The sequence below is a fragment of the Limulus polyphemus genome, unplaced genomic scaffold, assembly GCF_000517525.1.
Source record: "Limulus polyphemus unplaced genomic scaffold, Limulus_polyphemus-2.1.2 Scaffold5439, whole genome shotgun sequence".
Classification (NCBI taxonomy): Eukaryota; Metazoa; Arthropoda; class Merostomata; order Xiphosura; family Limulidae; genus Limulus; species Limulus polyphemus.
Genome location: NW_013671049.1, coordinates 58,165 through 68,834, shown reverse-complemented (window position 1 = coordinate 68,834; position 10,670 = coordinate 58,165). Strand labels below are relative to the sequence as shown.

Here is a 10,670-nt window from a genome sequence, read left to right as displayed (position 1 = left end):
TTTTCATTAGTGGTCTTAAGGGACCAAAACAACGTGCGGTGTGCTTACTTTCAACTGTAAATATCAGGAATAAATCCAAGGGATATTTCAATGCTATTCTCTGCTTCTGTTGTGGATTGTGCAGTATATATATATATATATACCAATCACAGAGGGTGTTGAAAGTTGATGCAAAATGAAACATAGCTTAAATATTCCAGATCCTGCCATAATGAACACTAATAAAACACCCACGATAAATAACTTTTTCCTTGTAGAATGTTTTTATCTTATTGGTAAATATCTTATGAAACTTTAAAATGGTCTGGAAAATATTGGTTCTATACAAACATATCTATATTTCGCTTGTTTATCTATTTGATTGTAAGACGTTTTATTTCATATTAAGATACATATTATTTAAAACATATACTTAAGTTGGAAAAGACCGATTTTGTTTACAGTTAATGTTTTACACTTTGGATATTAGTTTTAATATTAATGGTATTTGAAAAATAGAAAGGATTTTTATTTCTATGTATACCTACAAATGTCATATGTATTATACTAATAATATTTTCAGTTAATAAGAAAATGTTATTAATCATTTCTCGCGTAGGCAATATCAAATAGAACGATTTTCTGTTATTGTGACGACCTCATAGTATTTTATATGTCTAGATTAATATTTGATTTCCACAAAGCTTATCAGGTGATAACATAAATTCATTCTGTACCTTCCTGTCAAAATAAATCTTAAGACGTCAGACTTTTGACAGTTAAACGTGTTTTTTTTTTCCTAAGTTTTTTTTTAAATATTTTATCGTCTCTTTTTTTCCATTTCATGTTCATCTTACAATAAAAATGGAAAAATATTGTTAGGTATTTACCGAATTTTCAAAGAATATAATTTTTAAAAGTTAATTTTCCTTATTTCTGTCGTGTTATTGTCCGTTGTTAGTTGACCTACGTGAATTTGAACAGTAAATATAATATCTTTGTTTAAGATTACCGTCAGTTTTGGATTATTGGAGTGAATAAATAACCCTCATACACATAAACTTGAGTGGGGGTTTTTATTTTTTGCCTCTGAGTATTTTTTTACAGTCTTAAATAATACATGAGTTAAAGTTATTTAATTTTTTTAATGTAAACAGTTTCCAAAACAATCTATCGTATCATTAATTATGCTTGTCATAAGACAATATGTTAGGCCTATTATATCTTTTATAATCATGCTTCGCCAGCCTGAAATAGGCGTTCGCACCATAACAGCCATATATATATAAATAACACTAGATTGGAAGTCATGTGATTTTCGGTATGCCCAAGCGGCCGACATTGCTATGTGTTGAACTTTCAAATCCCGCCAGTCGAACTGACAATGACAAAGCAATCTCACCTCACAACTTATAGCCGGTGTCCATCTGAATTAGACGTTTGGATAATTTTGTTTGGTTTTAATAAATTTGTCAGGACAAGACGATCTAAACCTGATTTTAACTTAGGAATTAGTGGAAAAATAATTCACAAAACACACATATCTGACCTGTCACATGAAGAATTCTTACCACAATACTTTTGTCAATACTCTGTAGAAAAAAAAAATGTCTAATTATCATTCAAAATAACTTACTTTCAATATCGTCTAATTTCATAATACTTCCCCCAGTCTCTCTAGCCAGTGTAACTGCACTGGTTTACACCAGAATGGGCTAGATAACATACTACTGAGTACTCTGAGATGTTTGTTACGGTTCCCTATAATTGGGATGTATCTTTGGTAAATGAAATTGTTACGGTTCCCTATAATTGGGATGTATCTTTGGTAAATGAACTATTTTTTACAGTAAAAGTATTTTCTAAAAATGATTACTTTTTTATGCAATACATACCTTTTCTACATAGCGTTTATCAACATGTTTTTTTCTAATCAATGGTTGGTCAAAACACTAAAAAACAAAAAGAAATTCAAAATACTTGCAACACAGTTAATGTTTTAAGTGAAACTTTGAGCAAGTACAAAACCATTATAAGAATTATATATATATATATATCAAAGAAAGAAGACTCCTATCATATATATATATAAATATATCAAAGAAAGAAGACTCCTATCATATATATATATAAATATATCAAAGTAAGAAGACTCATATCATATATATATAAATATATTAAAGAAAGAAGACTCATATTATATATATAAATATATTAAAGAAAAAATACTCCTATCAAATATAACTCTATATATTCTATTCTTGTATATTGTATATTCTATATACAATATGCGCCAGATAAAGCGAAATTAATTAATCGGAATTGAATTGCAGACAGGCAGAGATAGAGAATGACATAGAGTCAAGCACGGTAGTGACCGTAAGTAAGTGTGTGAATCGTTTTGAATTATAGTGTGTGTTTAAGTTAAAGTGATTGTGGAAATTAAGTGTATTACAAAGTTGAATTGAGAAAGAATAAACTAGTTTTATTTAAGAAAGGACTTGTATCGCTGAAGTTTCTCGGAAAGAATTTCTACGGAAAATTAACAAACGAAGACAGAGACGTAACACTTTGTTCTCTTTAGTAGATAATGTCTGTACTTTCTAAAAAGATCTTCCACTGATATATAGTAGCCATGTTGAAAGAATTGACGATTGTAGTATCCTTTACTGTCCGAATTGACAACGTGTGCATGTTACAGCTAACCAATGCTATGAGAAAACAAGGGTCATGAGGTAATACTGTCGACTGAACCCCCCTTCCACCACCCCCCAAAAAAAACGAGTTTAACTGGAAAATTGAAGCACTTTTTTTCTTAGTTCAGTTCTACTAGATCTTCGTGTATAGACACTAATTAGTTTTAGTTCTAGAGATCAACCCGGAAAGAGTGAAAGCAGTGGAATTAAACATAAGTACGTACACCGTGCTATATTTATTGTGAAATAAAGATTTCGTTCACTTCATCGGATTTGTCCAATCTCCTAATTTAACATGCACTAAGAGACTCACTCATGTTATTAAATGCAATACTCCAAATGTTTACTAGTAGAATTTACTGTTATTAGCGGGTCTAACGATTTGATACTTGTATGGAAATGAGTTTACCTGAAAATACCATAATGCTACCATTTATTTTTACTGGAAATCCGTATTATAAGGCCACTAATGAAAGATTTGTAAATACGTTTGTATATATATATATGTGTGTGTGTGTGTGTGTGTGTGTGTGTTATCACACAACCTACCAATGAATAAATTAAGGCAGAGTAAGGCGTTATATACTATAATAACTGACATAAAAACAGCTGTCCTAAGCTATATTTTTAAGGTTTCAATTTAGATGATATCTAGAGGGCGTAGATGCACTGGAGTAGGCCTAGAATATCTAGAATTTTTAGATAACGTTACGAAAATCTAGTAACTTCGATGAATATCTAGAAACGAGACATAAGATATAAATATTAATGGCCAGTCGATTAGTAACCTATCAGTGAAATATTTAGTTTCGGTATAGCATTTGTATCAGTATTAATTATCACGTATATTCAGTTATTTGATTTAATCAGCTGTGAAACTGTTTAAATAAATTTATTTTTACATTAGTCATAATGCCATTAGCGAGGTACTTCCGTTTGAACGTCATTTTGTAAACGTATGCCTACAAGTATAACTATACGTATGTAATAGTCAACTTTAAGGAAGAAATAAAATAATCTGTTATTGTCGCTTAGAGTGGACTTAACATATTTTTGCTCAATAATTTAAAAGAACTAAAGTGCAATATTGCAATACTAGTGTCCAAAGTTGGAGTCGTATGGTTAAAATAAAATAGAACATTGAGTAAACTTTAACTTTCGAGATGACATCACGAGGCAATATCAAAGTTTTATTGGAGTTAATAAAATAGTTAAAATAAAGTCATGAAAAGGACGAGTCAAAATTTAAAAGAAAATTAAAAAGGAAAAGACCCTAAATTAACAGAATGAGACAGAAAATCAAAAGAAGACAAAGAAGAAGTTTAAGGAAAATTAAAAGATGATCAAAAGGTAAGGGACGTCAGTTTAAATAAGGGTTAATAGAAAGGGGTGTAATATTTAAAGAAGAATTAAGAATAAAAATATATCTTATTGAAGACAAATCGATAAAGCTATTATGGGTGTACAGAGGTATTATCATAAGTTTGCAGGACACCAAAGAAGTATAGAGAGACTGTAATGGAAAAATTGATGAAGTAAAGAAAGACATGAATGATGTTGAAATTAACATCAATGACAGAATAAAGCTTTTGGAAAATTAATTGGTAAGTGCAAAAATCAAACCAGTCACCATTATTTTCCTGTCAGCTCAAGAATTCCAGTCTAAAACACCATTTACTACAATGTATAAAATAGGTGAATCATTTTGGTCTACGCCTGTTACCATTACTGCTGTACCATCTGTATTTGTAGGATTTTCCTGGACTACTTTTGCCATATCATTACCAAATCCAGTTTCAGAATTTAGCTGGCCAATTCAACTTCAGCTACTCGAGAAACCAATGGACTATGATGAAAATGTATCATGGGAGTCAAACCTAGCTAAGTTTAAAATCATTTGCAGAGTAAACAGGTGGAATATTGAGCAACAAGTCATCCATTATGCTACCCATTAAAAGGGCCAGATTTGACAATATTAAGTAACCTTCCAACTGAGAACTATAACAGTTGTCAAGCATCATTAGTTGCCATATCCAACAAGTTGGGAGTGACGGATTAGAAAGAAGTATCCATATAAAAGTTCCAGAAAAAGGTAAAGAGGAAAAAAAGAGACCTTAACCAAGCTTGAAGAAGCTTTGGAAAAGTTTGTCCAATTATCTTATCCAGATGTTTTCAGGAAATGAAGGACTCGTTGACAGGTGGCCAATTTATAGATGACATAGAAGACGAGAAGATGAGGATCAGGTAAAAGTAGATGCACATCTTTATTGGAAACTCTGCAGTTGATGATTGAACTGGAATCTATCAAAGTTACAGATAAATTACTAATGGCACCATCTAAATTCTAGAAGCTAGGCGAATATTAGACCATGTAGTATTGAAACAACAATACCCCTATCAATAGTATAGAAAGACATAAAGTGAAACAGAATGGAAGAAATAAACCATAAGATAGCAGATGTTTCAAATGTAATTTAAAGGGACATATTGCCAGAAACTGCAGGAAAAGACCAGTATGCAATATGAGCTCCAAGTGGAAACCCTTACCATTACATCCAATAATGTAAAACATCAACAGCTACTATTATGCCAAGGAGACAGGATCCAATCCAACTAAAAGAACATCACAGAGATAACGAAACATGAAAAAACGGGAATTATTTGGATTTATGAAGCGAAGTTCGGCTGGGAATACTCCACTTATCCAAGATGAGAAAAGTTCATTATAAGAAGAAAATTATCCATGAATCCATGGAGTTATTGATGGCAAACCTTGTAGTATATTGATTGACATTAGTTCTATAGCTACAATTGTTGGACCTGATTTGTTAATAAAAGAGGTGAAACTGCCTCCAGAGATGAAGAAATAAGAGAGAGTGAACATAAGGTTTCGGCAAGAATAAAGTTAGATGTTATGCTTACTATTAGAGGCTTCTATATAGACATCATGATGTGTGGGTAATTGACATCGAGGAAGACTGCCTATTGAGAACTGATTTCACGCATAGACATGGCTATAAGGGTAGGCTAGCTTCAGATAATTTCATAATTTTTAGATGTGCTATAAGATGGTGTCTTTATTTATCGAGAGCCAAAATGGTAGTCATTAACGATCACATGAAACAAGAATACACAAAAATATATTCTATTGTATATGGCCTAATAATCTTTTGAACAATCAATAAGCATGTTGAATGTGTATTCTATAACCAGAAGTTTAATTACACATCAACGGTTAAGTTTCTTTAATACAAAATAATCTTAGAAAAACGAGTTTCAAATCTTATGTTTACTCACTTTTACTCCTTTACTGTGTTTTTCACAATGTTGTTTTCACGATAGTTGAATACTTATGAAAACTGAAGAATCCGCAGAAATATAATTCTTATTCACAATCTACACTAGACTTGAGCTCTCTTATCCAAACATTGCGTTAATATGCTATTAAACTTTCATTTCTCAGCACACAAACATTTTTGAGTTAAGCTAGTGGGGAGTGAGGCTGTAGTTGTTTCCTGATTCGCCGCCACGAATAGCTTAGCTGGTTAATTAAATGCTTCAATATTCCTGTATGAAAACCAGGTAATTTGTTATTGGCAAATTCCACTCACTTCTGTAAATGGTAAATGCCAGTTATTCGTTTGAGAGCTTGGCTGCTTAGAAAAGAGGAAGTATAAAAGGCAACATACTTTTTAAAAATGTTACTTTTTTAAGTAAAGGAGTGGAAACAATGTATAGACCATGAACTACTCTCAATGTACATGAACTACTAGTCAATCTAGTCAATGTCCATGAACTACTAGTCAATCTAGTCAATGTCCATGAACTACTAGTTCGTTAATTAATTTTCTGTAAATTCTTTCCGACTAAACTTTAGCCACACAAGTCCTTTCTTAAATAAAATTGGTTTATTCTTTCCAAATACAACTTTACGATACACTTAATTTCAACAGTCGCTCTATAACAAACGCTATAACTCACGTCTCACGTGGCCAACAATATTCTGTCCGCATACATTCAATTACTCACTACCCCACACATTCTCCGACTGCAGTTCAATTACTCCTTATTCGTCACGTTGTGACCGTCTTATATATACCAGACTACCCCCAATCTAGTAGTCTCCCGACAATTCACGAAGGAACAAGATATTTCTAGAAGGAGGTGGCGTGATACTAGTCACGTGACCTCGCTGACGCAACAATACTTTTAAAACTCAATATGTTTATACTTAAAACACGATATAACACTGAGCGATGATCAGAGTGACTTTGTAGGAGGAGGTAGCAGAATAATAGTAGTGGTAGGAGTGCTTTCTGTTACCCACTTTCAACAGCCAGCTCTTAATGTCCCTTCACTGTGTTTTACGTGATTAATTAATTGACGGTCATTGGTCGCAGAAGTGTATTATGGGCCGAAATTGAAAAGTCACCAGTCAAAGTAAGAATGGGTATAACTCAAGGATTGGCTCGTCATATCAGCCTTATGGTGACTGTTGGAATAGAAACTTCATTGAGTCTATGTATTTATAGCAATAGTGGCGGCTATTTTGTTTCATTGCATTCCTCCTTAGAGAGTGCTAGAGCACTCACTCTTTGAGACATATAAGACGTTTGTGTGCCACCCCACCACACTTTGTGTATGTTGTGTTATGGAAAATGTAACATTTTTTGTGTCGGGACGTGGCGTTATCTATGAATATAATTAACGTTAACTTACGTCAAATATAATAAATGCTCGATAACAGCAATAATGGTCGGTGGAGGGGTTGGTAACCCCCAGTAATATGCTCCTTGTTCAAACTATCATCCCAGAACAGTTGATTGGCTCAGTGACCTAGTAGTAGATAACGGACGAATAGACAGACACACATATTTTTGTGCTATATATATATATATTACTCGTATCTTTAGTTTATGTACCAATATTTGTTCGTTTGTTTGAAGTTAAGCACAAAGCTACACAATGGGCTATCTGTGCTCTGCCCACCACGGGTATCGAAACCCGGTTTCCCGCGTTGTAAGTCCGAAGACATACCGCTGTGCCACTGGGGACTTGTACCAAAATAGATATTAGTCGAAGTTTTTCGATTATTAAATTATCATCACGATTGATAGCTTGCTCTAGTTAACATCTTAATGAATACATTGAAAACATATCTTAACAGCAATACATTTGTTGTGATCATAAAACGAAAAAAAAATGTAATTTTTATATATCATATTAAACATGCTGTTTTAAAAGTACTATAGTTCAATGGATTATATTGTTCGTTTCTATATCATGCACGAGTTCTAGCAAATATTAAAAATGCGGTAATAAAAAGAAAAAAATATTTAATTACGGAATGTTTTTACGGTGTGAATACTGATTCTAGAACTTAAAGCAATTCCGAAACGTTCTTTATTAGAGATATGTTTTGAATTACCGTGTTTTTTATATTTATATACAATTTCTAAGAACGTATGAGTGCAGGCAGGGAAGAATATGTAATAATATGTCAGCAACGCTGCACCATTCATATCCAGTGCTTACGCTGTCGTTAGTTCTGGTTTTGTTTATATGATGGCTATGCTAACGCTTCTTGTGTTAGATTGAGCCTTAGTAAGAGTAAAAGACAAAGTCATGAGAGGTATTTCTACGATTCGACGAAAATAAGATGGTAAGTATACATTGTAGATAATAATTTAATCATGTTGCAATGGAAGTGTCGATGCATGAGTGAATAAGGTAGTTTTTGAGATGGTATATTCATGCCACATCTAATACTACTACTAAGTTTATTTATTGAATTTCGTGCAAAGCCATTCGAGTAGAGGGCTATCTCAGCGCTAGCCGTTCCTTATTTAGAAGTGATAGCTAGTCAACACCGACCACCACCAACACTTTTTATCAACGAATAATGGAATTGACTGTCATACTATAACGTCTCTACGGCTGAAAGGACGAGAATGCGAAGTGACGGAATTTGAACCCTCGACCAACAAATTGTGAGTCGAGTGCCCTAACCATCAAACCATGGCAGGCCCAATTAGGTTTTTCAAAATGGGTTTCGCGAGGGTACTCCAGAAGGGTCCAAGAGCCGTGTCCGAAATTCCATTTAAATATTTATTTTAAAAAATGATTTAGAGAATGAAAAATAATTTTGTAAAATTAAATTTATGTGAATTAAAACATTTAATTTTGAAATGTAGCTTTTCATGTACACGAATCCTGTTTTTTTTTTTTTCAAAACAAAAACATGGATAGGTGTGAGGGCCCTCGAAAAAAATTTCAATTAAAATGGGTCTTAGGGTTACTAAAGTTTGAGAACCGCTGGACGAGAGGTCAGAACTCGGGAATGGCAGTCTGGGTTGGCAGTCCAGATTTAGGAATGGTGACAGATAACTTTATTAGCTTTGTCATGAAAAGAAACTGACATGACCAACACTGGAACAAGACGATTCAAAGACAGCTAGACGTACACATAACTACATTGCTGGCAGTATTATGACTGGACATGGACCAAAATATGTTGGCGAAACACTACGTAGACTGGCTAACAGATTCCGGGAACACCTAACACGAATAAAATGCAGAAACACAACCGGGAAAAATTGCAATCCGTGCTTTGGGGCCATGGGTACGTTATAAGAATGACGGTCATATCTCACTGTTCGACTCGAATAGCCCATGAGTTGACAATTGGTGCTGTTGACTAACTTCCTTTACTCTATTCTATCACTTCAAAATTACGGATAGCTAGCGAAGAGAGCCCTTGAGTAACGTTCCACGAAATTCAACAAACAACAACAAAATTTACTTTCAGGTTTCTTCTCTGTTGTTTCTCGCGCTTCTCTAAATCGTGCGAAAATTTGAAGTTGAATGTATTTGGTATACGATCCGATTTTAGCTATGCATATTGTATTGTATATATAGGTCTTAGGCCAACGAAGGGCAGTTACTCTAAACGTTGCTTTCAAATAAATCGTTTTTCCATCGCTGTGTCTTCTAACAATTTATTTTATGTCATTTTGTACTAATAATTGACTGGAAACTTAGCAGCCAAGATTTTATTAAGGTAAAATAAAGATATCTTTTTCAAGGCGTACTTCAACTAGACGTAGTGCACATTACACCAACCTAAGGTTAGAAAAAACGTCCTCTATACACCAGATAATTATAAGGGAATTTTTATTTCAACCGACGTTTCGCAAAATGACCAAATCCTTATAGTAAATATTATAAATTCTGAAAGACAACCCAATGTTATAAGTAGTACTAGTAGTCAAAACGTATATTTTTGATTTAGTAAGACGATCAAACTTTTTTCACGACAATCACAACGGTAATAAAAATCATGTTTTTTGTTGTTGTTGTTCAAGTTGATAATATAAAAGACTCAAATTAAGTATAAATTAATAAAACTGGTTAATTACCAAATGATGTAAAAAAGGAGTGTCCGAAAAATCCGTTCTTGCAACAAACATTGTTATTATGTGGCAATCAAACCATTGTATTCAATAGAAGAAACCAACTGGAACGGTGTTTTTTATAATTTATACCGAGAATTAGAGGACCTGCGGTTGTAAGAATGGACTTCCCAACCAAACTTTATGTAGGCCGTTTGTTTTTTCTAGGAAGTTGGAGATTGTCAGATTCATATGAGCGTTTAGCGTTAGGCGACTACACATCAGAAAATTTATCTTCACTAAGCTATAAATTATCTTATTATTAAGATGTTAAATAATCTTATTGGTAATATAAATATTGATGGAAGAAAAGAGACACTGATTGTGGCAGCTTTATTATCAAGGTAATGTCTTATATGCAAAGATTCAATGTGCCTTCAACTTTATTTATCATTATTATATACAGTTGTGTTTTTTGTAAATAGGGTTAAGCTCGTAGAGCATTAGTAGGCAATGAATGGGCTACCTGTTAATAATAACTGTTTTTCAATATGTGAATTAATTAATAAGGAAAAGTCCCAAAAATATGCTGTTATTTTCCATG

At 33.0% G+C, this 10,670-nt stretch overlaps 1 protein-coding gene across 1 annotated transcript in view; it reads left to right on the top strand.

Annotated features, from left to right (window-relative positions):
• The first annotated feature begins 4,357 nt into the window (after nucleotides 1-4,357).
• Nucleotides 4,358-10,670, top strand: part of LOC106472582 (ribonuclease Oy-like) — a 37,767-nt gene continuing 31,454 nt past the window's right edge. Inside the window, exon 1 of the mRNA XM_022401140.1 lies at nucleotides 4,358-4,579. Coding sequence (XP_022256848.1) covers nucleotides 4,358-4,579 — 222 coding nt within the window. The remainder of the gene's footprint in view (nucleotides 4,580-10,670) is intronic.